Here is a 26,579-nt window from a genome sequence, read left to right as displayed (position 1 = left end):
GGGCTCTGGGAGGGAGTGAGGACTCACGAGGCCTTGTAGAGAAGCTCAAAGCCTCATCCGTGCACACGGGTGAGGAGCAAGAACTGGCAAAAATAGCAGTTTAGTAGTAGCTCGGCCTGTGGTTAAGGAATAGTGCTTGCGTTACTCACCTGAGAAGAGTACCTGTGTAACTTTACCTTGCAGCTATTCCCAGGAGTAAAAAATACAATATTTCACCCTGCATAAGACCATTTTCTTGGCATCCTGCATAGTCCCTGGAAGCCAAGACCAGTCATTTCCAAGGCCCATGAATGTCTATAAAGAATAAACTAATAAAGCTGTACTGTCTTTCTTAGTCGAAAACCTGGACATTCCAAAGTCTGGGAACTTTCTGCATTGCTCCCCTTCTGCTCTGGGGAGCAAGTTTACTCTGACATACCCCTCTCGAGGTGTTTCGAGGGACATCATATGCTAGCCCTGCTCACAAGCAAAACAGACAGACCCTGTAAGTGGCATGAAAGCTTTGTCCAAGTGCATAAATGTTTCATAAAAACAAACATACCTCAGTGCACCAAGTGACAGAGATCTGGAGGAAAAAAAATCAATATGTTCACGATTAGGCTAATACAGAGGCTCTCTGAATCTGAGCTCCTGCTGGGGCTGATGCGCTGGGTGTCAGTCATTTATAGAAAATTTTTCTTGAGTTATGAGAGAAAGAGCTCATCTCATGGCTGCCAGTTCTCTGTAGTACCAGTGCAGCCCCTTATGGACTCTGCTTTTCTCCCTTCCATCATTTCCCTGTCACTTTTCTCCCACTCTCTTTGTCTGGGATGGGGTATTTTTATCTGTACTACCAATTTACAACCTTTTACTCACAAAGCTAAAAATGCCTGGTCTTCTTGACTGTCTTTTTTTTGTGTATGTGTGTTCCAATCTCTCAGTCAATGACCAGAGAGACACCAAAGGGGCTTAGAGTTGGGACTTACAAAGACACTGTATTGCTCTGCACAGACACCGGTTGGCCTTGGTCTCTTTGGTCTTATCTTTCCTGTCCCTAGTGCTCTGGGAGTTACTGGTGGGATCGTGGTGCTTTTCCACTTAAACTCTGAGTCCAGCCTTAGTTGACTCTACGAAGTGCAGAATCACCAATCGCTCACATGAACTGAGATTCCCTCCTACCTGTTCCCAGAGAAGAGGCTCCCTAGCTGTCAGTCTTGGGGGCCAAGGTGGGAGCTGGGAGGATCCTGGACTCTCCTGGGTTCCTCTGTCAAGAGCAGGCACAACGCAGGGCAGCAAGGGCTCCAGAGTTTCAAACTGCAGTGAAAGGCACTGACCATGCTGAAGAGCCAAGCCAGGCTGCCCCTAACTCACTTTGAGGGTGAAAGGTCTGCACCTATGTATGAGGAAGCAGCAAAATGACTTTCCATTTTAAAGAGTGTGCATGTGTGGGGAGTACTGAATGTTTTTGCAGGCAAGTCTCTTATTGCTTTCCCTGTCTCATAAACAATTCTTCTCTCCAAAGTGTTAATTAAGCATTCATACTAAATGGGTCTTAACACAAATACATTAAAACAAGGAGTCATGTTTTGCCCTCATCCAGCTAAGATTGCTTCATACTCATAACGAAGTAGCCAAAAACCTAGTGTTACCAACCCCACCAAGAGTGTGAGGATGCCACTTCCCAAGTGGTCTCCCAGCGCTGCCCTGACCCTTCCAGGTAAGAGCAGATATAAAAGAGGCTGCTCCCACTCTGTCTCCTCCCTGAGTTATCCCAGCTGCAACGAGACTATCAAGCAGTTTCAAGCTGTCCCTCCACTCCTTAGCTACACAAATTCTATTCTTTCATCACTCCCACGCTAAACCAACATGAACTCTTAACCCAGCAAACAAGGAGAAGGGCACCCTACCAAAAACCTCCTAATGTCCAGGCTAGTTTTACAGCTCTTTTACAGAAGTGGGAAGGAGAAAGTTTTTGCCTTTTTGCAGCTGACCTGCGGAGATCATTGGAGACGCTCTGTGAAGGAGGGAGAAGCTGCTCCGAGGTAGTGCCAACCCTTTGAGAAACAGCTCCAAAGAAGACGCAGAGGAGGCGCTCTGTAAATCACACATTTACTGCTTCTTTGGAGGCTCAGTGGTTTTCCTGGTGTTTATGAGAATAGGGAGGGGTGAGACTCGACCGTGGTGTCCTCAGATACAGCAGGGAGAGAAACGGCCACTTAGTGACACCAGAGACCTCAGCAACTTTCCATCCCAGAGCGGAGCTGCTCAGCCCAATGCCAATGAACACACAACGCCAAGGATGCCGGCTGCCCGTGCCTGTCCACACACCTAAGACCATGACTCATCACAAGACAGAGCATAGAGTGTTGCCTTTTACTCTGAAAGGAATCATTAGTCAGGAATGTATCACTCCCCTACCACTGATCAATCCCCTTGCAGGGCTGTGAAAACAGGCCAGGATTGTGCTTGGATTCCTCTCTGCCACAGCAATGCTTTGGCTGCTGGTGCAAGCCCGATCCGCGCCATTTGCATACAGATACCTCAGATCTCAGGGGCATGAAAGGCGAGAATGGGGCAACCAGCACCAAGGTCCTTGAGAGGCAAAGCAAACCGCTTCCTGGCACGGTGCTTGGCTACCTTCCTACCCCAGATATGCCTGTACTGTGCTAATCAGGCTAGATTCTGGACACAACTGTCCAAACAACAAGGCTAATCTGCTAGAAACCGGACACAACTGTTGAGCAAGAGGGTTAATCAACCTCAGTTACAAAGCCATGCCAACTAGGCCGGTGCATATCCAAGACCCAACTGGGTATCTCTGGGTAGTACTAGAGCGTGACACAGCATCCCCCACCTTTCCCCCCTTTTCCCACATCTCGTACCACCAACATCTGGGCAAAGCAGGCCTCCAAGGGCACCGTTTGGGGCAGGGAAGCGGACTGCCCTTGCATCCGTTTGGCAGAAGAGTGCTAGGAGCAATGCAGAGCACGCGGCAGGGGCAGAGCCAGCGCTTTTGGCCCAGCTCTCTTCCAGCAGGACGCTCCCTGCCAGGCTTAAAAGGTGATAAACGCTAAAAAAAGCTCCGGAGCTTCCTTGCAGCTTGAAGACTCCCATCGTGTCAGATTGCAAGCAGCTTTGGGGATGGAAGCGAAGATCCTTCCGGTGCCCTTTCCTGCTCCTGCCTCGTGGCCTCGCTCACCTAAGCCTCCGTAATGAAGGACACTACCAGAGCAGCTAATGAGCTTATGGTTTGGTCCCGCATGCTACAGAGAACGAGAAGAAAACACAGCTTTTTCGCTTTCTTCTTTTTCTTTCTATCCCTTCCTGATCCCTCCTGTTTTGTTTTTGTTTGTTTGTTTTTTAACCAGCTTCCCCAATTTTTTGCTCTGTTTTTACCTTGTCCATCTTCTCCTCAAACTGGCACCCAGCACACAGTGCCAAATCTCCCTTAAGGACACGGCTCTCCCTTGCCCCAGCTCCTTGAGCACATTCCCCATCGCAAACACCCAGGCCCTGAGCAGGACACGGCCCAGAGAGGACTGTGGCCTCGTCTGCACCTCTAAGGGACTCATGCAGCTCTCCTGTTGCAACCAGGGGACCCACAGCTGCTTCTCTCTGCCTCTAGAAGGAACAATATATCCTTGATAGAGAAAGGCACAACCCACTTTGCCCCCTGTTGTGAAATTCCTGTTCTAACCAGGGGAAATGCAGCACAAATCGAGCCCAAAGGAGATGGGGCAATAAGAGCTGGAGGCCTCTCCCATGTAAACTCCCAGGAAGGTTGCCCCGCCACTACAGGCTGGGCTCTGGAGGAAACAATCGGATTTCTGAGGAGGCAACTTTTCCAGCTGTCCCAGAATCTAAATGAGGAATATTGCCTTTCCATCAAGCCCTGCCTGAACCTCTTGGCTTGGTTATTTAGGCCACCGTTACAGAAAGAGAACAGCAGCTCCCCGTGTCCCTGGCAATTTCACTACGCTGCCCAGTGCAAGACAGGCAACATCACTTCACGCACAAGCAATAAACCAAGGGGGTTAAGCAAAGTGAATGTGGCTGCAGAGCTTATCCCACGCTTGAACAGCAAGAGGAAAGCTCACTGCCCTCCAGGAAGGATCAGTCATTCCAATTGAGCCCTCCTTCAGCCACAGGTGGCAAGTGACTGAACTTGCCATGAGTTGCCTTCTTTGGTACCACCTCATCCTTTGCTTCATTTTTTGAACCAGGTCCCTCCCTCAGCCACAAAGTTAGAAATAAAACAATGTTCAACCACAGAGCGGCCCTGAAATTCACCTGTTATATTTTTGCTTTAAAACGGAACCTAACACGTCAAAATCCAGGCCCAGTTAGTGACAAAGAGCAAGAAGTTATTGAATAACCAAAAAAAAAAAAAAAAAGTTTGAAGAATATTTTAGTCTGCAAAATGGAATCACTGTAAGTATTTTCAAAGCTTCTCATAATCTAGTTACTGAATTACTAAACCAGTTTCTCCCAATCAATTACAAAGTTAAAATATAATAAACTATAGGATACTGGTATTATGAGTACTCAAGAACGAGCTTAACAGAACAGGAGCCAGAAGATTTACAGATTTGTTTGTTTTGAATCTATGGGCCAGATATAACCTACTTCTCACTCCCTCTTTTAAAGTGTGCCCACCTGCATTTGATTTGCAATGAAGATAGCTCCAAGCAGCTAAATAGTTTAGACTCTCTCTTAAAACTTTCTAGAGAGCCTGAATCAAATGATTTTATCAAGTATTCCACTTCCTTTTCCTCATGAGCCCATTTTTCATTCATACTATCTTTTCAAGTAGAAAGACCAATACTGCAGCAGTCAAAGCGTTTCGAAGTCTTACCTTGGTCTTCAGAAAATTTGCCGTTTAGCAAGCAGCTTCATGCCTAGAGCAATCCATGACATCTTGACTTCAAAAAAACAGATCTTTGTACCTTTGTGTTTCCAAGGATGCTGTAGCTGAGGATGCTCCATTTCTGACAGTGAGTTCAGTGGTGATGATCTTTGTTTTTGCTCTGCATGTTTCTTTGTATTTTGCTCTCAGGGGCAGGCTGGCAGCAGGGCCATCACACGACAGCTCTTGGCTTCCCAGGTTAGTTACATTACTAGGGCTCAAACTAGAGCAAACCCCAAGTCCTGCACAAAAGAGAGTTTCTCTACCAGATTCACCTCCCAAATCTGGGGAAAGGGAATATCAGCTTTGAGCTTTCCAGTTAGCTGGCAAATCTGTAGCAAAGCTGATCATGCAGCACTGTGATAACAGTGTCCAGAGACAATCCCTATTTCAAGTACACTGTGGAAACAGGCAGGGAGAGGCGGAAAAAGTGGAAAACTGCTCTCTTTCCCTCTACATTTCACTAGCAACGTGCCAGTATGAACCAACCCATGTGCCCATAGCAGGGCTGGGGAACCAATTACAGCACCTCAAAGCAAGCCATCATCTACAAACAAGATTGCTCTAGTTATGCATGGGCAGTCAGTGCAAAATACCCCTACAGACGTGGGCAAACATGCAATGTTCACTGCTCCCTCTTCTCTCGGCACTTACTGGCTTGGTGGCACGTGGATGCACACGTGGAAAGGGAACGGATGCCCCTGCACCAGTAGATTATCTGTCAGTACAGGAAAGGACAGTAACCCAAGCCTATCACCTTCCCAGTCCAAGATAAACTCAGAAGCGGCGCTGAAAGACAAATCAAAGTGTTCAGCTTGGACAACTCCCAACAGGTCTTCCCTTCCCACATGCTGCTGTGAGGCACCACGTCCTGCTGAGAGATCCGATTCCCCTTGCACCCATCCCACCTGCCCAGGAACCAGGGCTCCCTGGCTTCCTGCCTGCTTCTCCCTTGGAAAACTCAAGTTCAATCGGCCCTCACATCTCCTGCACATCCAGATCTGGGGCAGCAAAGCCAATACACAGCAACAGTAGAAGTAGAAAGGTCATTTGAGGAGTTTGCAAGGTGAGGTCTGCTCACCTCCACAGCTAGATGGTTCATCAAACTATTAGCTTAGCTAACACTGCGATGTGGTGAGGCATTCCTACTTGCCCAGGAAAGGCTCTGATGCTTCTTAGCCAAGCACCAAACCCAGTTCTCAAATCATTTGCTATACCTTGACAGCATGCAGCCCCTTTGCCCTCTACCTCCCCCACCATGTTCTCCTAAGCTGATGTTTTTTCCCCTTTCATAACTGTGGTCAACAGATCTTATGTATTGAGCTGCGCAGTCCTCAGCCCAACTCAGCATCAAATCACCTGCTTTGGCTGCTGTTTCCATCCTGCATCGGGGCTGCCCCCCAACCTGATGCCTTTACAAACAGAGGGCATCACAGCAGAGGCTCCTCCTTCCCCGCTGCCCCTGCTCTCGTTCCTCCCTCAAAGGCAAGAACTTGCTTCTTGCTCAGCACGAGTTCCTCCAAGCATTGGCTACCTCTCCAAGCCTCCCCTTGCCTTTCCCAGAGTGGGAACACTCAGTTCTGCTCCAGCGTTGTGCCCGAGGCTCCCTCACACCCCCAAGACCCCCGCACCTTCAGTGAAAGACCTGGCCAGACCACAAGAGCACCCTCAGCTCTTATTTCTGCTGAGCTACGTGCCACGGTTCCCTCGCCATGCAGACACGCGAGCTCTAAGCAAGGGAACTGGTCCCTCTGGCAAAACCTGTTCCTTCCACCCGCTCAGCGAAGGCACCACAAACAGCAGCGGGGTCCAGTCATTGATTTGGCTTCAGCCACACGTTCAACAAAACATGCCAAGCTTGAGTGGAAAAGAACACCAACCCTGAGAGGCTAGGTTGGAATGGAGGCTCCCTGTGCTACATTTCTGCTCCCTGCACCTTGCCGTGACAAACCTGCTGCTGGCTCCCGCCCCGCCGTGGCCTGCAGGGCTCCAGTGCCATGGGGCTGGCCCCTCTGTGGGGCTGGAGGGGACGGGCAGGGGCCGCACATCCACCCCAGGCCCTGGAGAGTGCCGAGTCCTTCCCCTCGGCATTGCAGGAGAGCAGAGCAGCAACAGGGGCCGGGATACGGATCAAAAGGAGGGGGATCAAAGCAGGGCAGGAGGCAGGACCATGCACACCCCCATCCCACCCTTCCTGCTTCCTCCTGGGCTTCAGTTCAGCCCTTTGTAGCCCCAGCAGATTCACCTCCCAAGCTCAGCATTAGCTGCTGGGATTCTCCTCCCCACCGGTGTTTGCGCACCGGCTGCTTATCGCACAGACTGCCCCGCTGTGTTTTGCACCACGCAGCAGCATCCTGTGGATTTTTCCAGCACTCCAGGGCATGGAGACTAGGGCTGACCATGGGAGGACATGGGCCTTGCAGGACAGAGCTGCAAAATGAGGCAGCCCCATGAAAAGGGCACGAGGCCCTCAAGGGCGGGTACCAAAGCCCATCCAGGGTCCATCCTCATCCTTGAGGCTTCCTCAGCTGCCTCCATCCTCAGCGGTAGAGATGGAGCGGGCCGGCCCGGGGCCCCAAAGCCTTTCAAAGGCTTTGTTCAACACGTCCCAGCTGCAGCTCCTGGGCAGGAAAGCAGCAGCCCCTTTTAGCAGCACAAACAGGAGATGGGCCCCAATCCATAGCAACTCCTCCTCACCTTGCCACTCCTCATCTTCTCCCCCTACCCCCCCAAAACAGGTCCAAAGAAGGAGCTCGGCAAGGAAACCCACACTTCATAATTTGTGTGCAAACCATGAAGGAAGACAGGGTAGAAAAACCTGTTCCCGGTCCCGTCTCCCCACGCCCTCGCCAGCTGTATTTGCTCCCCATCGCTCGCTCTTTCAGGTGTTCAAAGCAGTCCCCTGCCAGCCTTGCTTCAAGGGTGATAAATGGGCTTTCATTTCACTGGGGCAGGGCAGATCAGAAAGGGCTGGAAGGAAGGTGCCAGAGTTGGCCTCAAAAAGGTTAAATCGCATGTTTGTGGGGCCCCTCCCAGCCACTGATGAGGAATGCTCAGAGGCCAGAAAAGCACTTTCTTTGCTCGGAAAGGAGAAGAGGCAGGAGAGGGACAAGAGCATTTCTGGTTTCAGTTTATTCCCAGAATTTTACTGTACAAAATATGCAAAGTGTAAAATGGTTTCATGTTTCTGTTTAAAAACAACAAAACCCCATCCACCTATAACTTAAGAGAACCCAGCTTGGGACAGAACAATTCACTAGGCTAGACGCACAGTGCATAAATGTCACAGACACCAAGAACTTGCTTACTTAAGATCACAATTAGAAAAGAAGAGCAAGGCCATGTACCATTGCAGTTGAAGGCGCGCGTGTAGAGAGAAACGCTGGTTAGTGTCCATTAATTAGAAAAATCTTGGCAAAACCCCCCCTACTCCACACACTTTGTGTAGAAAAGAGTATTAACACAGTGATGAGGAAAGGATGCGGGAGCGGGGTTCGCTCCGGTCCCCTTCCCCAAGACACGGCAAGGCTGGAGTAAAGAAACAGGCATGGAGCGTGCAGGGTCGTTCACAGTGACATCCACGCTGCGCCCACCACTGGAGAAGGGTGCCCAGGCCGCGCCCGAGGGCAGGGATCCCCTCCCCGGCATCGGGGCTGGCTGCCTGCTGCCCACGGGGCTTCCCGGGGGTCACAGGAATGAAAACAGAGTCTCGGGAAGAGGCAGCTGTGCCAGGGAGCTGTGGGGACCTTGTTCCTGGGTAACCCACAGGGGCGGGAACGGCAACTTTGGGGCCTAACGTGAGGCACAGCCTGAAGGCAACAGGATGCGGATCCCTGGAATAGCCGGGGATCGGCACAGCCCTGTCAAGAGACCCCCAGCCACAAAGTCCTCTCTTCTAGGAGAACAAAATTCTGCTGAGCTTTACGCAGGGCCTGATCCCAAAGATGATTCTTCCTCAACACCGTTTAAACACCAGCCACCAAGCCTGGCTTCAGGCCTTACACACACATAACTCAAACATCTATAAGGGGAAAGCTGCATATGAGAAACACGCAAACTGGGTACAAGAAAACAGGCATCTGTGCTCACAGCTCCTGAGCAGTTCTCATGTGCCAGGGTACAGCCACTAAGTACAACCAAATAGCAGAGTCTGGGAATAGACTACAGTACTTTTTTTTTCTCCTCCTGAAAGACAGGAACATTTTTTGTTTTATCTTTAAAACAGGCAGATTTGCAAGCTTTTGTAAGCGAGATGGAATTGGCTGGAATGGGTTTCTATGCTTCGCATGGTACAGGTCTTTCAAGTTTCTTCAGTAGCAGGTGTTGTAACAAGCACATCTCAAACGGCTCTAAAAGATACTTACGGGCAAACAGCTTTTTAAAACTGCTTTGCTTAGCTCTTAGCATACCTGGAAACAGCCAATTCCCTAGACTTTGTGTTAAGATCCTCATCTTAAAAAAAATAAAATAAAATAAAATAAAAAAATTTTAAAAAATTGAAGGGTCTCCCAAAATTGTGTCTTATCAAGAGCTGACTTCTGACTCCAAACGGCAGCCTCAGCACCATCCATCCCACCTCCTAGTTGTTCTTTCTCACTGGAGAGCTTAAAACCACAGAGCAAGGGTAGGATGGAAGCAGGAGGTGCAGTGACTGAAGCTGTTGGGCTAAGGGCTGCCTAAGTGGCTGTGTTAACCCTCTCCTAGTCCTGGCTGCAGGACTGGCAGGATACTAGGGGTCTAGTATCTACCCCTAGCCTCCTAGAAGCTACAGGAAATCCTCATTTTCCACTCTTTGGAGAAGAAAAAAGAAAGAAAGAAGTCATCCTTTGTGGAAACCTACAGCCATTTCCACCTGCCCTGAAAAAAAAGCTGAAAATTGTTTTTGCTGCTGGCTTTAGCAGAGTTTTAAGCATTTGAGCAGCACACTTGAGAGCCACAGGAAAAACAGACCAGTAGAAGAGACGAGCAGGGCAGCCCTACCCCTCGCAGGCACCTGCACCTGAGCTCGCAGAGCTCAGCAGGAGATCCCCAGCCACCCCGGGCATCCCTCTTCCAAGGGAGATGCTATCAACTTCACTTCCAGGCAGGAAAGGAGGGGTATTTGCAGGGAAGCAGCCTGCGCTTGGCTGGCAGGCCTTACAAGCACGTGGCTCTTGGCAAGCCCTGCAGGACTTGGATCAGAGCTTTGTTCCTGCGACTCAGTTCTTGCTCATAAGCTGGCTATAAACAAAGCTAAACAGGCTGGTCTGCTCTCGCTGTTCACTATTTTTTATGAAGAGCCTGAACTCCTGTAGCACCTTCCACCTTTGAATCTCAAAGCACTTCACAAAAGGCGAGTTTAGCCTCGCAACACCCCAATGAGGTAGGTATCACCATGGTCCGCTTGTCTTGCACTGAGGTGTGAAACAATCCCCAAAACAAACGGAGATCCAGGGAAATAATATGACATCAGAAAAAACATCCAAGAGACCCAATTTCACTCTCTTCTCACCACTAAAGAGGTTGCTTCTCTTTCCAGTCCCAGGGAAGGTTGAAAAAAGTGAACAGGCTGACTGAGAGATGAAGGTCTCTCCTTCAGTTCTTACAAAGCATTTACCCTAATGCAGGTAAGAGTGTTTCATTGAAGAACTGGTCCCTGTTGACAGCGGCCTTTTCAGTGGCAGGTAGAAACAGCACTTGGACCCGCAGCAGAGCAATTGGGAAGCAGATCCAGAACGGGCGCATGCTGCTTCCATCTGGTTCTCCACGTGCTTAAGGATTTAATACAATTAAAGACTAAGTCGTGTTTCCTGAGCAGACAGTTTCAGACAACCCATCCCCACCTCCCCCAGGGGAAGAGGGGAAAGGAAAGGGGCAGGAAATCCTGGGAAAGGAGGTTTTTGCCAAGGTGCCTGAAACAAGGCGCTCTCTCATGCTCCCGGCGCACCCAGGCCCTGGGCAAGGTGCTTCTTGTTCTGGCTCCTCACACATGAGCCCGCTCAGCCACAGGCAGCAGCCTGAGCACAGGCCTAAGTACTCCAGAACCTCCCAGGCTCTCCCATCCTTGCTGGTTATGCACACTGGGAAAGCCAAATGCGTACAGCTTCGTGAGATCCAAGTTTGAGATACTATAAGCCCCCCTCCACTTTTTAAAGGATAGGATATAAAACAATCTGGTTTTTTTTTTAAATTAAAATACTGTGAAGGCCACAATTAATAATTAAAAAAAAATCCCATACATACATAGGAAGCCTGACCTAGAAAAAACTCCAAACAGAAGGTTTACAGCAGTGAAATTCTACCCACTTGTCATCCTGCAAGGGGCACAGGTCTGACCCTGAATCCCATTGCGTACCAATCCATGCGGTTTCTTCACAATCCCATTTCTGCATGCCACGCTGAGAGGACTGGATCCTGGTAAGCATCAGGCATTCAGGAGAAAGCATCCATCGGCAGGAAGAGTTCAGGATGCTGCAGACGACTCGTAGCTGGGGAACCATCACTTTGGACCTTCACTCATCAGGGTGCTCAGACAACACGTCGCTCCCTTGAACCTCGCAGGACTATCCATCCGTAGGTGGTGCTGGACATGCACTGCCCTCCCAGCCACTGCTGGGCCACGGGAGGCCAAAGAGGAGAGTAGAGGCTATCACAGTCACCCCATCAAAAGATAACACTCCCTTATACTGAAAGGCACACATTTATATACCCCATGAACACAGGCTCGCTGTGGTAAGACACATCAGCAGGGAAGGCCAGACAACTCCTGCTACATACAGGTATTTGCCCGGTATAAATCCAGGCAGAACAAATGGAGCTTTTCCGTTCACACGCACGGATCCATCAGCACGGAGAGAGCCCCAGGAGGGCTCCAGCAGGAGATCACATCACCGTCGGGCTCGGCGTTGGCACAGGAGCCGCACGGCGTCCCGCGCCAGCATTCAGGAGTCAGGACATTGATTTAGGCTCACCTTTAGAGGCCAGCCTTTCAAAGCCCCACGGGAAACAAAAGTGTCAGAGGCAAAAGCCACACTAAAGGGCAAAGGCCTTGAGAAATAAAATTGCAGTTTTAAGAGCTAAACATCTCTCACAAAAGCAGAGAAACAGCAGGTTTCTGTCCCCGAGCACCGAGGAGAGACTCCCACGGGACAGAAAGGCCAAGGCGGGCAGGCAGATTTTCAACATTCAGATGCAGTTGGGTATTTCTTTAGCTTTCGCTGCCGAAGGCGCGTGGTGGGGAAGCACAGGCCGGGGCTCCCGAGGAAGGGAACCGCTTTTGCCCCTCTTCCCTGCCGCCCTGCAAGCAGCAGAGGCGCATTCCTGTGTGCACTGCCCTGCTCAGACACAGGGAGGGCCCGTGATTTATCTGGCAAGGAGCTGGCTACATATAGACCCCGTCAGGTGTGAAAAGGAGGAGTGTGGCAGACCCCGAGGGCACAGGGGCTAGAGAAACACGTTTGGAAAGCCAGGAGGAAGGGCAGAAAAATGGGGAGCTGTGGGAGTGTCCGCCAGACAAAGGGAGCGAGCGTTAGAGATGAAACTGCGGCGAGAACAAGGGGGCTGCTCATGCAAAATAAAGACATTTCACCAACAAGCAGCGGGTAAAAGAAAAGGAATAGCTGCAAGGTGGGCTGATCCAGTGCAAGACAAGCTGCTTGTCAACAGGCAGCAAACCCACCCCACTGTGGTCCAGTGCTAATACAGGAGGGGGCAAGGGGAACAAAGAAAACCAAACAAATCCCCTTCAGCCCCAAGGCTGCGTGGTTCACAGAGGTCTCCCTCTCACGTGCACCCTTCAAACTCCCTGTTCTTGCCCAGCGGAAAAGCAGTGCACGTTCCCCCGGTGCCATGCAGGCTGCCACGCTGGAGGGGAGCACAACGTGTTCTCCCAGCAGTTGCAGGGAGCGAGAGCAGGGCCACAAAAGTGCAAGCACAAACACACACATACACACACAGAGTGCAAGGCAGTGTTCCAACAAAAACACACACATTGCGATGCTGAAGGAAAAATGGAAAAAAGTGAGATTTACAGTATGCCAAGGAGAAAAAAAAAAAAAAACCCAAACAACAAAAAAAGCTGTTCTGTCTCCAAAGTTGAGCTAACCGAGCCAACTCACCCTGTCGCCTCTTAAGATATTCCTGTCTAGATAAGATAGCCCGAATCTCCCCACCCTGCCCCCCTTCCAAATAAAGTGCAGATGGTCAAATATTACTGGTCCATCATCTGCCAGTTTCAGTCGGCATTGGGGAAATTAAACCCAAAAGCACAATATTGAAAAAAAAAAGAAAATCCCCAAAAAACCCACCCTCAAAACCCTTTAAACTGAAGTCTCGGACTGTAAGCGAAGGACGAATTTATGAGATTTAGGGTCTATGAACTCTTCTGAGAGTTTGATGAAGGGGATTTTCTTCACATTAACCACAAGGCTGAAGTCCAAGCACTTGAGGACAAAAACAACTCCATCTTGCAGCCCGCTTGTGACCGCTTCCTCGCTAACAAGCGTCCACTGCTTGGAAAACCAGCGATCCCTGTCGTACTGGAGGGTTGGGCCTGCGCTGAGGTAACGCTCCAGGAATGCCTGGGGAGAGAAGGAACACATTAGGCGACGCCTGGGGAACAACAGTCCCATGACTCTCAATGCCTCGATGCTCTCTTTCAAATGGTGAGTTACAGCTACGTGAGCACTGGTGGGCCATGCTTGATATTAGCGCAGCTCCTGGGCTCCAGGAGACATCCTTGCCCCACTTCCTCCCCAGCATTTTGGACTCTAAGCCCAAGCCAATCAATAGCTAGAGGTCCTAATTAGCTCCATCCCAGCCAAGATGGACAAGCCACAGCCCTGACTCTCACCCTCAGCACTGCCCCCCAAGCAGGGCTTTGAAAACAGTGGCATTTCCACAGAGCAGCCACCCCGGCAGCACCCCCTGCCCAGCCCACAGCCCATCACTGCAGCTGGCACAGTGGCCCTTCACTCCCTCAGCCCTAACGAGGCTGGAAAGCAGAGGTTTTCCTCCTTTGCAGCCTGGCCAGTCTGGACAGGAACAAAACGGGAAGTGCTGTTTGATGTCTCCCGCGTTTTACAGTTTGCAGAACTGGCCCTTGCAAATCAGGGCAGATTCCTGGACAGATTCCAGTACTACAGAAGTGCTAATCCGTGTCTCGTCACAGCCTCTCTGCTCTTGTTATTGGAGGTCCTGGACGCAAGACCAAATTCCTGCATTTCTGCCTTTGGGTTGCATTCTCCAGGATGGTGGCTGTGGTGTTGTGGCTTTTTTTAAGGAAACAAACAAAAACTAGGACATTTACAAGGCTCATTTCCTTCCCAGTGTCCGCAGTTCAACAGTCACGGCCAAAGCATGAAGCAAGGAACAGATACTTGCCTAGGCAACCCACAAGTCAGAAACACTGTCAAACAGATAGGAGTCTAGGCTAGGATACAGACACTAATTCTATAATTAGTAGCAGGACAAGAGGCAGCACTGCAGAGAGGTGGGGGGAAAAAAAAAGTGGTCCTTGGCAAGCTGCCCTCTGCACTGCACTGCTGCTCTGTGGACACGCACGGACGTGCTCTCTGTTCCTGCCTCCTCCGGCACCATTACAGAAAGCGTTACCTTTGGTGTCATGTTATTGGTGATGCAGAAGGCCAAGTGTTGCAAGATGCTCTCCATGCTGTGGTACTGCTGCTGCCGGGTGGTGCGGAGGTACTTCTGCAGAGCTCTCGCCATCGAGGGGAAGATGGCCTGCGCCGCCTCGCGGGGATCCATCATCTCTCCCGGAGCTTTCTGCTCTTCCTCTGCCTGGAGACGTTTGATATGAGTGAAAGCCTCCTCTACTGCAACCACCAGCCTACAGAAAGAAAACCAGGGCGGCAGGAGTCACAAGAAGAGAGTGAGGATTAGCCTGTGGTTAAGGCAGAGTCTGCGAGTCAGGATTTACAAGCTCCTATTCCCATCTCTGCCACTGACTCACCGTCTACCATCAGAAGAGTTACTTAATCCTTTCTACTGACAGAGAGGTAGACAGCAGCTTTCCTCTCCTTGCCAAGCCAGCCAGCAACTGAGGGCCATAAACCAGCATTAAGGCTTTAAAAGCCCCCGGCTTGTACTCGGTCCTGCCAACGCAGCATAAACATCAGCTACACGACTTGAACAAGGCACAGCTGCCCTGGCGTTCAGCGCCTGTCTAGGAAAACAGCTCCATCGGGCAGCTCGAGGCAGGAAAGTAGGAAGAGGTCGCCTGCAGATAACATGACCCAGGACACAAGCCCTCTGTGCTCAAGCTGCACTCTGATTTACACCAACTCAGCACAGACCTTTTGCTCCTGGATGGCTGCCCCATGTCCCTCCACTGAACAAGGATCGGATTCCTGACTTCTCTCCTAACACTGCAGCCAAAAGACATCCTCTGCAAGCCATTCCTGAGCTGGGGCAGGCGAGCAGCCGCTGCCTCACGACCAGCAGCAGCACAAGATACTGCACTCAGCAGCACAAGAAACTCTCACTCTTGCCCTTTTTGATTAATTTGGGGTGGAGAGGGAAGGGCTGTGTGTAGAATCAGTTCCTGAGCTCCCTCTTTTTTTTTTTTTTTTTTTCCTCCTTTTATTGTTGTTGCTGCAGCTGTGACCTTCCTGCTTTGAAATGTCTGGCCTGGTCTTCTAGTGACTGATGGTTTCCCTCTGATTAAGCAGCAGCTCTAACAAAAGTTATCAAGTCGGGGTTATGCGCCTGAGTTAGGACACTGAACTGTGTAGAAGGGAAAAAACAAAATAATCCAAGTTCCTATCGCTCCACGGCTGGAAGAGAGCCTGAAAGACAACAGCTATGGAGCATGGGCCGGACTGAATAGCAATGCCCTGTGCCAGCATCGTCCCAATAAAATATAAACTGCCAAAGGAAAACACAAAACAAGCCAATTCCTTCCAGTTCTGGCATGCTCCTTGCAAACGTAGCTCAGTTTAGGGGTACCTATCTGTAAGCTACTTGCCTCAAACTGTTTAGCACCTTAACTACACACTGCAATTAGGCTATAGAGCAAGCAGAAGCACTACCTGGGGTTGCTTCAACAAAGCATTAAATCTACAGCCTAACAGTGTTTGGGGGAAGAAAAATAAGTAAATAAATAATTCTATTTTCAAAAAACAACAACAAAAAAAGCAATTGGGCTTCACCATATCCTTCCTTTCTCACTGCCTTTACTTAAAAGGATATGCAAACTGCCCCGTTCCGCTTTGCTGCATGCAAGCACGGGAATTCTTTATTCCTCTGTGAACTGGCAATAGTGACCACTCCACGAGTCTGTCTCCAGAAGCCCTAGGCTGAAATGACAAGCCTGAGCACAGGGGAAGTAATGGGATTTCCTACACCAAATAACCACCGATTTGCCAAGCTCGGCGCTGTTCCCTAATCCGTGACATTGCATTAGCTTATTGGGCATAATACACACAGCTCTGCTTGAGCATTCGCTTCGGCTAATTCCAGCTGCAAGCTGCCACTGTCCCTCGTGCAGCCAGGCCTCACACACCTCTTTTCTGTGACAGACTTACAGCCAGCCCCTAGGCCGCAGCGAGAAATTCTTCTCCCTCATCAGGCTCAGCAAGCGCCGCGTGGCCGAGCGGCACCTGGGAAAGGACATTCGTGTCCTTGGGAAAGGACCCTCGCGTCCTTGGGATGCAGCAAGGGCAAGGGAGAGCTTTACCGTGCGCGCCGCTTTTTGACGCGGCGCTCGTGGTCGGCCTCTTCGTAGTAGAGCTCGTTGTGACTGGAGTCCCTGCGGCGCGCAGCGGCCGCGATCATGGCCCGCGACTGCCCCGACGCGTTGTTACCCGGCCCTTCGGGACGGGGGGGACACAGAAACACGCAGAGAGAGACACAAAAAAGCAGCTTTTAATACCACAGAACCAGACGTGTGCTCAGCAGCATTTTCACAAGTGCCCTGTGGTCACAGAGCCCGCTGTGTCCTATCCCAGGCTATAAACCCTCTCCCATTTTTCGTGGATCCTGGTAGAAACCCCATTGGACGGCACAGGCTTGGAGGGGAAGCCTTCCTCCCTGTCCCGAGCAGGGAAGTTAACTGGGTTGAAGGATCTCAAGCAGTCCAGGGAAGAGGCAAGACGCACATGCCAAGGATGCCACTTACCATCCAACGCGGGTGTTTTTGGTTTGGCGGCAAGGGCACCTGGAACAGGCCGCATTGCAGCACCGAGACCGTGCGAGAGCACAAGAAGCAGCAAGGGGAGAAAGGGACAGACAGAAAAGACAAGAATAACAAGAAACACGGAGATGAATGAGTAGAAAACAAACTCCAGACAGTCACATACAGAGAGGAAATACAACGCTGCAGCGGGATGCAAAGGCAGGGGCACCACATTTCAGCAAAACGGACACTTTTTCAGAAGGGCACATGCTGTCAGGGCAGCAGTTTGGCAAGTGGCTGGACTGGGGGCTAGCTACATAGCTGCTCCCCATGGCACTTGGAGCAGCATCTGCCCCAGGGGCTGTGCTGCTGTTCGCAGAAGCCACACAGCAGCAGGAAGAGGGAAGCTGCAATCCTGGGAAAAGCAACGGAGTTCTCTGCTAGAGGATCTTGCCTAGGGACACTAAAACTCAGAGAAGCTTCTGCAACTCTCCCATGAAGCTCACAGCTCTGACTGTGATAAACAAAAACATTTTTTCCTCCACTAAAAAACACAGGCCAGGTTCGAAAAACGAAGCTGGAAACTTTATGGAGGGATGCAGTAGCATTCAGACAGACAGGTTCTTTGGAGTCTAAACATTTTAGATGCTATTCAAGAGTCTTGAGAAGGAGGGTATGGCTCAAGAAGACACCAGCTCCCAAATCTGGGTTAGAATCACTATATTCCTCATTGACTACGCCTGATGATGATAATTTGGATTTTGAAAGTGACACAGCCCACTCAGAGATTTCAGTGCAAGTTTTTTCTTCCTTCCCGGATGCTGCAATATAAAATACAGAAAGTTGCCAACAAATTAGGCTGCCTTAATACTATTACAGTCTTTTCACACGCAGGGTGTAAAAGACTGTCAGGATGCCAGGGTAAGTCCCAGCCAGAACCGCTCTGCTCTGCTTTGTAAACTGCGCTGGAATCCTTTTAAAGGATACGCCTCTGAGCCTGGAATTTCCAAGGCCACAAAGGCAAAAGCATTGCACAAGGAGCAGCCCAGGAAACCTGCACTGCCCCAGAATGCAAGGCACTAGCTTTCAGGCCCTGCCAGGCTCACGAGCTTGGTGCTTCAAAGGGCTTCCTGTCAGATCTCTATGCTTGCTTCTGGCTTCTTCAGTTCCAAAAACTTTAGGGAACTAGCTGCTCCTAAACTGCTAACGCCAGCGGGTTAGTTTTTCCTCAGAGCTTGGCAGTCCCAGCTTTTCAGTGGGATGCCACAGCACCTGCTGCAGGAACAGACACCCTGTCACCTCTCAGGAAGGTGCTGCGCTGCAGGAGAGCAGAAGCAAGACGAGAAACAGAAATTCTGCAGCGAGCTTGACAGGCTGTTTGGTTTGAATGGCATATGGACACCTTTGGGACTTGTAAGACCTCCTTTTCCATGCACCAGGTCTAGTTTAAAACTTAAAAAAGGAATGAAGGATTTCCATTCCGGTTAAAGCAACTTCATTTTCCTCCCCACAAACTTTAGTCTAGAAAGGAGCTGACCAAGTCATCCCCTCTCCAACTCGACCAATTCTTTCTCACCTGGGGGTTTCTCCACTCCAGGCAGGAAGAGAACCAGAGTGAGATAACTTGCCTTCTCCTCTCCCATTCCCTTGCTTCCCTTCACCCTTCCACTCTCTGAAATGGACATTCTCACTGCCACAATCTAGGCCTGTATGTCAGTTTTACAGACTCGAGTGCTGTTTGAAATCTGGAGAAACATTTAGAACAAGGCCTTTTAAACATCTAAAGTCCCTCAAACATGCAGAAAAGCCCAAGCCACCAAAACTTTGTTGAAGACTAAGGGGAAAAAAGATCTGAGATATCCAATTCTACATGACAGCTATTCGTTGTATTTCAGGCTCCACACCCTGCCCACGCTGCCCTCTTAATTGCCTTACAGTCCTTCCCAAATCCTGCTCTCCAGTCTGTCAAAACTCACACATTTATTTTAGGGAGTACATACAACACAAGATTTGCCTTACCACATCTTGTCACATCATTTCAGCTATGCTGAGCTGAAAGGGCTTCCCTATATAACTTAGGTCTTCCCATCTAAGGGACTCCCCCTGGGATTAGCTGGGCATATCCTGCTCACCAATCCCAGCTTTTGCTGATTGAGCTCAGGAGCATCAAATGATTAAGCCTCGTTTTCCTTGCTTTGATAATCCACAGTGATGCATCCTGCCATTCTCCTGCACACCTCTTCAAAGCCCAAAAGCTTGACACAGGTTTGCAGAACGTTAAGAGCTCCATGGGGAAAGCTCTGCCTTTGTGTTTGCCTGCAAAGTGCTTTGCCCCACAGCAACCTGGAAGCACAGCCAGGCACCACCGATTTACTGCTAGGGCTGCAGCACCAGGAATGTTTTGTACTGGCAACAGCACTAGCTTTTTTTTTTTTTTTTTTGACACTGGTACCAAACATCTCCATCTTCCCAAAGGCTGCCTGTGGAAGCAGCACGGTGAACTGGACTGGAGAAACGATCTGGGTTAAAAGTTGGTTTTAACATACCAACAGCACCAAGGGGATGACCATGGGGTCACAAGGCACAGGCTGCTTAACACTCTCAGTGGCTGAACACGTACGTCAAGGTACATAATAATTAAGTCTGGCCTAAAATTTAGCCATTTCCCTGGTTCAGAGAAAAGCCTTATTATGGGCTAAACACAAAGTCATTTGGAATCAGCAAACTCAGCGCTGGCGGGAAGATTTCCAGCAGAAGACAAGGATTTGGCAAGGCAAGAAGGCAAGGACCTGTGCATAACAGAGCTTAGCCCCATCCCAGCCCTGCCCTGTCCCACCCAGCCTCAGAGATGGCATTTCACCTCACCTACCATCAACATTGTAGACTTTCAGGCCAGCCATGTGCTTGGCTGCACGGGATTTGGAGGCTGTTAACAAGCTTGGGTTGTAGACTGTAAAATCTCTGTAGTAGTTTTCCAGAACGACCAGTGCAGCCCGCTGGATGCTATGGAAAGGGGGGAGAAAAAACAAACAAGACTAAAGACCCCAAAATGCAAAGTCCTTTGTTTTTTTTTTTTTTTTTTTTCAAAATGTTGTATGGAAGAAGAAATAGCCATATTAATTGGAATGTGGTTGTTACTCCCATGAAATTGTGTTATACCCTGGGATCTACAATTCACTTGAGACTTCCAGGACCCAAAGCTTTATTCTGCAGATGCAAGATAAAGGTGCCTCCCTTCGCCACAGTTTGAAGACGAGATCAGGGCAGGGCATCGACGCAAGTTTTAGGTTGCTGACACAATGGGAAAACCTAGAACAAGAGCTAGACCACCTGGTAACTGCGATACAGAGCCCTTACCTAGGCTCAGTTGAGAGCAATGCACAGCCTAGGTGAAAGGACCAGCTCAGCATGGATGCTTTTCCTTTCCAGTGTGTTCCAGCCTCACCTTGCAGTTCCCCACATCTCCTCCATCCAAGCAGGGACAGGAGCCCAATCTTTGCAGCTTCCACAGCAAGACAAAGATCACTGCCCCAGGAGAACAGCTGAGAATGAATTGCCTCAGGATTTCCTATTCAATCCCAAGTGAGGGACTGAGTGAAGGACAGGGTCACTTCCTCCTTCCCTTTGAAGGAGGGAGGATGTGTCCTCTACATTAAATGAGGACACGAGGGAGCAAAACAGAGCGTGCACCAGGAACAGGGAAGGCCCAGCCCAAAGGTCCTTTATGCTCACTTTCACAACAAAGGTGGACTGAGATACACATCTATAAGCACTGCTACCAGCTAACACTAGGAGGGTATTTCAAAATGGGATAAAACAAACAAACAAACAACAAAAGAACAAAATTCACCCCAGATTTAGGGCATAGTTCTCTTCACGTTGCCCTAGCTCCATGTCCCAAAGCAATGTCCAGCTGGCTGTAGCAGCCTTAAGAAAGTCGCCAATTCAGTGGTCTGGAGTTTGCCAAGAACCCACAGCTAATTTCACTTTGAATCCACAAAAATTATAAAGGAACTGCAGCACATCTGTTGCCACTGTAAAGCTCACACTTACCATCAAAGCCTCTCATAAGAAAAGCAACCAAGTATTCCTGCACATGTTACAACATAGGACAAAAATACTGGAAGGGCAGTAACATGGGAAAAACACACGTGAACAAAATAAGACCTAAATTCAATTCTCAGTATTGCTACCAATTCCATGCGTTCTCCCAGGGGAGCAATTTAATTTTCCCATGCTTTGTGCTAATATTAACTTCTGCATCACACCCTAGTAATTTAAACACACACACATACCCTGTGCCATCCTAACTCTCCAGGTGTCCCCCGCCTGCTGATCTGTGAATTAAGCCTAGATCCTAGCCCATCTACCGGCTTCTGGGAAGGAACGGGCCAAGACTTGTTCATGGTGTATCTTTATTTGGCATTATGGTACAACCCCACTTCTTTCATTAGCTGTATACTTTGTGATGATGAATTTGGCTTTTAAAGCCAATTCTATCTTTAGGACAGATTCAGGAGGTGTTTCGCATCCAACTAGAGCACCTGAAAGGAGCTTCACCTTTCACAGGGGCCTGTGCTTAGTATTTCCTCCTATCAGGTTCCTTAAAAGCAATTCCATGCAAGCATTCAACTACCGGGCTGTAAAAAAAAAAGTTTCTATTTAATCAAGATAATTATGTTCCTTTGACAAAGGAGCACAGACTGACCCATGCATACACATTAACACAGAACAAGTGAAAACCTGCTTATTTCCGCCTGCTAAACTTGTGATTTCTGCTGTGAATTTACCGCAGCCTAAAAAAACCCAAAGTTTCATAAAAGAAATCACGTGGCAGCAGCATTCACTCTCCCTTCCTGCCCATGTTCAAACATGACTCGAGTTTTTCCATGTCAGCTTTCCAGGAAGAAAAGCGAAACTTCATGGAATTTCATCTCAAAATGCAACAAGACTTGGAAAGCAAGGTGAAACTGAGGGAGAAAAAAAAAAAAAAAAAGAACAGAAAAGGATAAAAATAAAAGGAGTTGCCCTCGGGTTGCACTGTGCTCGATATATGCAGCGTTAGGGCTCCAAGTGCAACAGCAAATGTCTGTGATGCGCTCCCATGACGGACCAGCTCCGGCTCCCACGGAGTCTACCACGTGCGTGTCGAGCCGGGAACACGGCGACGCTGAGCCCCTTCAAACTGTCTTTGAGAAAGAGAAATTAAAGAGAAGATGCTGAAAATCAGAAGGGTCGCAGGGAAGGGCGGAGCAAGGGGAAGGCCTACGGGGAGCCCCAGGGCCCCAGGCCTCAGGGGAGCCCCAGGCCTCAGGGGAGCCCCAGGCCTCAGGGGAGCCCCAGGCCTCAGGGGAGCCCCAGGCCTCAGGGGAGCCCCAGGGCCCCAGGCCTCCGCTCCTGCTCTCAAGGACTTTGGGGCTTCCCGTTGCAGAGCAGCCCCACGGCCACTTTCGTGAAGCCAAGCGGCTCCAGCAGGCCTTCCCCCCACCCACGCCACACACCAACAGCAATGGAAACTGGCAGCATTCCCAGGGCCCGACATTCGGAGGCTTTCTCTTTGCAAGACGTGTCTCGGGAGGAGTCCGGCATCGTGTTTGCTGTGCACTCCAGCACGTTAAGGCTTTCCTTATATTTGCAATTTTGAAGATCGGGGAGGGGCAGGAAGAAAGGAACAGAAAGTTTTTAATGCCTTCATGTCTGTTTACTAACAGGCAAAGCAAAGATATTCCCTGGGTCCTGCAAAGGGCATCTGCTGGTCCAAAATATTTGGGTCACGGTAAGACTAAATGCCACTGCAGTTCAGACTAAGCAAATAAACAACTAAACAAATAAACAAAACAAAAAAAAAAACAAAAAAAAAACAAAAAAAAAAACCACACCACCAAAACAAAACCTCCACACTTGACTGGGCCGGTGGCCTAACGCAATCTGAAGCCTCCTTGTACAAAGCATAAGTAAGGGCCTGCATTCTGTTGGTCTGAATTTCAGGTTGAGGTCCCCCCTCGCCCTATATTTTAACAAAAAAAAAATATATATATATACATATACACACACATACATATATATATATATATATATATATATATAGGAGGGCCGTGCCCCAGCACGCTGCCAGCACAGAAAGCAAACAAGCTGCTCCAGCAGCAGCAGCCAAGCTCAGTGGCATTTGGCTGCAGAGAAACGCAAAGTCCTCTACAAACAGTAATGAATTAACTTTTACATCGTCTCCAAGGAAGCAGAGGAGGGGACTGAGCAACACAAAGGCAGCAGCTACTGCCTTCTTTTTATTTATTTATGCTCCTTTCCCCTCCTATCAAAAGGTAAGTTGGAAAAGTTCTGCTTGAGCTGTTTTTTCGCTCCGTGGGATTTGGGGGTTGTAAGTGCTTGCAATGCTCTGAGGCTCAGGTGCTCTTTTGGCTTCTCATTTGCAGCCTAGGACATAGCTACACCATCACTGAACCTGTCTTGCTAGGGGATTTTCAGGAAAATGAGCCATTACGACAGGCAAAGAAGGAAGCCTGGTTTACATCAACCAAATATTAGCTTTGTGACCTGCAGATTTGCAAGAAAAAAGAAATGATTTGGGGTCTTCTGAAGTGTTGGGTAGAGAGACAGAAAGGAAGAAGCAGAGCAGGTTGAAGTCACACTTGGGTGCCTGAAGTGCCCATCTGACACAGTAGCATTAAACCCTGCAGGCCCCAGCAGCTGTTGCTTGCATGAGTTTCACATTTTTGTGCTTTGCTGCTGAGCTATAAAAACACAGGGTGTCCCAGCACGGCACTGTCATCTGGACACCGGTACCCACCGAACGCAAAGCAGCACCTCGCACACCTGCACAGGTACCACTCTAGATTCACCTCCAGAAAGGGCCATTTGCTGCTGAAGCACCCACTTCCCAGCTGTGCTACCGAGCAAGTCCTAGAGCGGCACAGCTTGGAGCAAGCGTGGCATCTGAAACCCACCGGGCTGGTCACAGAGGCCTCATCACTGCTGTGATGAACAAGGGCTGTGGGCAGAGTAAGCCAAGGGTTACTGAATCCAACTGCTCCCAGCAGAGGAGCCTCTCCTCCAAACAATGCTCTTCAAGTGCTCCAAAACAGGCACGACTTCAAAACAAATCAAGGTCTCCGGACATGCTAGGTGCATGCCAGGACAGGTTGGGAAGCTGCAGTACCTCAAAGAGGTGCTGAGCAGGAAGAGCACAGAGAGCTTCTCCTGGCAGAGCTGGCTTTGAACGTCCAGGCTGTCTCCAGTCTGCATTGAGCTCACCTCTGTCAGAGATGCTTCAGGGTCCTGGAACCTCTTCTCCTCATCCACAGCACTTCTCGTGCTTTAGTAGCACTGTCAGCTCATATGAAACAGCCTCAGAAAGCTCCTGCAGCTTCCCAAACATAGCCCAAGACCACATCTCCTTTCCAAAGGGCTCCTTTCATCCAAACTCTTTTCAAAGGCACAGAATTGGGGTTTAAAGGTAATTTACCCCTCACTACTCAGCTGTTCTTCCAGAGAACTCAAAGTAACTTGGCTTGAAGGCTCAGAAAAAGACATTGGAAATGCAGAATGGAGATGCTTCCTGCACAAGCAACACCCTGTTCAAAACGGCAACAGAAGCTATTTGCACCACTGATGCCATCCTCTAAATAGGACTTTGCTGCATCCCTCACATATCACAGGCTGCTTCCTACCAGCCAACACGGCTCGAGTAGTACGGCCTTTGCTGTCCTGTCCAAGCAGCTCCGTGAGACAAGACTCCAGAGGGGATCAGGGTAGCGCAGGATTTAGTAGTACTGGATTAGCAGTAGTACTGCTGGCAGTAGCACTGCTGGCAGTAGTAGCAATACTTCAGGTTAGAGTTTGTTCCCTCCAGTAAGCAGAGGCTGTGCAGGAGTCAGAGCTTGGAAGAGATGCCCAGACAAGAAACTCCCTCAGTAGCCAGGCCCTAACAAGCAGGGTAGAAAAATGTGTTTTGGTCATTGTAGCTGCAAGCGCATTTCAGTTTGGTGCAGTGAAGAGAACAGACCACAGTCCCTTGGAACAAGAAAACCACATTTTCTTGTTAGACAACCACAACTGAAGTCTCCACTTGGCCGAGAGTGCCAAGCAGAGATCCTGGCCTCCCCAACACTTTGCCCGCAACAGGCACCAGACTACCAGGACACTGCAGGTTTGTTTTAGATACCTCACTTTTGGCACTCCATCAGGCACAGAAGAAATCTGCCCAGCCAGTTATTTAATCCTTAGTGTATTAATGGGTTGTCCTGGGGCAGGAGCACAGCTCCTCCTCCACAGTAACACGTCCATGATACTGAAAGCAGCAAACAGCCATTAATGCTGCAATTTTTACGGAGCCCACGCAAGCAGAAACACAGCACTGAAAGGATCTGCCCCACAGCTTTGCAGCAGCTATTCTTTATCTGCTCATTCTCCCGCCTACCCTTTTTATTATAGGGATTTAAGCCTTCCCCTCCAACATTAAGCCACATTAATGCCATAAGTTTAAGGCAAAGTACTGTGCTAGAGGGAAAGTCTTCCCTTCTCTGCAGTGTTTCTTCCAAGATTTTGTCATGTCCCCCACAAGGCACTACAGGCTGAATCCATGTTTCATGAGACAAACCAGAACAATGATCTGAGCAATACAGCAGTTTGCTGCTAATGCTGAGATTTTTCAATTAAAGGATTTCTGATGGGGGATTTGAAAGCAGAGTTTTTGGTTTTGTCCCCCCTTCCCCCCCCCCTTTTTTTTTTTTGAGGAGTAGTCTAACCACAAACCTACAAAATGAGATTAAAAAAAAAGGACCACTCCAATCACTCGAAGTCTTCTACAAACGCTGCTTTTAGCTTCCCTTCCAAACACAGATATTAGAACACAAATATGGAAACAGAAGTTTTTACAATAGACCATTTTACAGGATGATTTTTTTAATCCAGTCCTTGAAAAGACATGACACAAACAAACTATTTAATATCTCCCCTAAAGAATCCTTTACAAGTATTCCCAGCTCCGTACTAAGGAGATGCTGTAGAGAAGTACAAAATGCTGAATTTTGACAGCTGAAGGCAGCAGCTAGTAAAATTAGTTAGGATAAAAAGCCCAAGATCGTGGTGGTAACAGATACCAGGGAGGAGGAGAGAACAATCCTTTCATTCCAAGAAATGCCCCGAAGGTCTAATCAGATGATTTATCAGGGAAAGCAGATGAGATGCTGTGAGGCATCGCGTGCCTCCCTTTCCCCAGTAACACCGTGAGCATCTCATTTCACACTATAAATTGCCAAGGGAGGCAAAGATTATAGGGATATCCGTTACCCTGACATTCTATTCAGTGGATGGAACATGAAATAAGATGTAAAATATAGACCAGCACCGTGAGTTTTAGAAATGGTGGCGGTATCGGAGCCGAATCCCACAGGAGGTCAATCCGGCGGGCTCTTTCACGGGATATAAATCCTGGCGGAGACGAAGCCTAGGCCTGCTGCTCTCCAAGGGAGCCTGTGCCCAGGCGCACGTCCCCCACAGCCCAGACACCCACGGCACAGCGCCCCACGGCCCGGGCGGACGCCCACATCACACGGCCCACGCGGC

The 26,579-nt window shown here is 49.4% G+C and overlaps 1 protein-coding gene and 1 long non-coding RNA gene across 2 annotated transcripts in view; both read right to left on the bottom strand.

Moving 5' to 3' along the window:
- Nucleotides 1-9,450: 9,450 nt before the first annotated feature.
- LOC112956899 lies at nucleotides 9,451-12,834 on the bottom strand. The gene is made up of 2 exons (XR_003251123.1): nucleotides 11,220-12,834; nucleotides 9,451-10,635 (listed from the first exon to the last, which is right to left on the bottom strand). It is a non-coding gene; the product is annotated as an uncharacterized LOC112956899 (long non-coding RNA).
- A 315-nt stretch (nucleotides 12,835-13,149) lies between these two features.
- VANGL1 (VANGL planar cell polarity protein 1) overlaps nucleotides 13,150-26,579 on the bottom strand; it is a 28,788-nt gene continuing 15,358 nt past the window's right edge. The window contains exons 4-7 of the mRNA XM_026050391.1: nucleotides 19,867-20,000; nucleotides 16,560-16,692; nucleotides 14,477-14,711; nucleotides 13,150-13,443 (exon numbers count right to left, since the gene is read on the bottom strand). Coding sequence (XP_025906176.1) covers nucleotides 13,183-13,443; nucleotides 14,477-14,711; nucleotides 16,560-16,692; nucleotides 19,867-20,000 — 763 coding nt within the window. The 3' untranslated portion in view covers nucleotides 13,150-13,182. The remainder of the gene's footprint in view (nucleotides 13,444-14,476; nucleotides 14,712-16,559; nucleotides 16,693-19,866; nucleotides 20,001-26,579) is intronic.

This window comes from Nothoprocta perdicaria, unplaced genomic scaffold, assembly GCF_003342845.1.
Source record: "Nothoprocta perdicaria isolate Ctin4 unplaced genomic scaffold, notPer1 scaffold_68, whole genome shotgun sequence".
Lineage (NCBI taxonomy): Eukaryota > Metazoa > Chordata > Aves > Tinamiformes > Tinamidae > Nothoprocta > Nothoprocta perdicaria.
The sequence above is the reverse complement of the archived record's forward strand: the minus strand, read 5'-3'. Positions and strand labels throughout refer to the sequence as shown.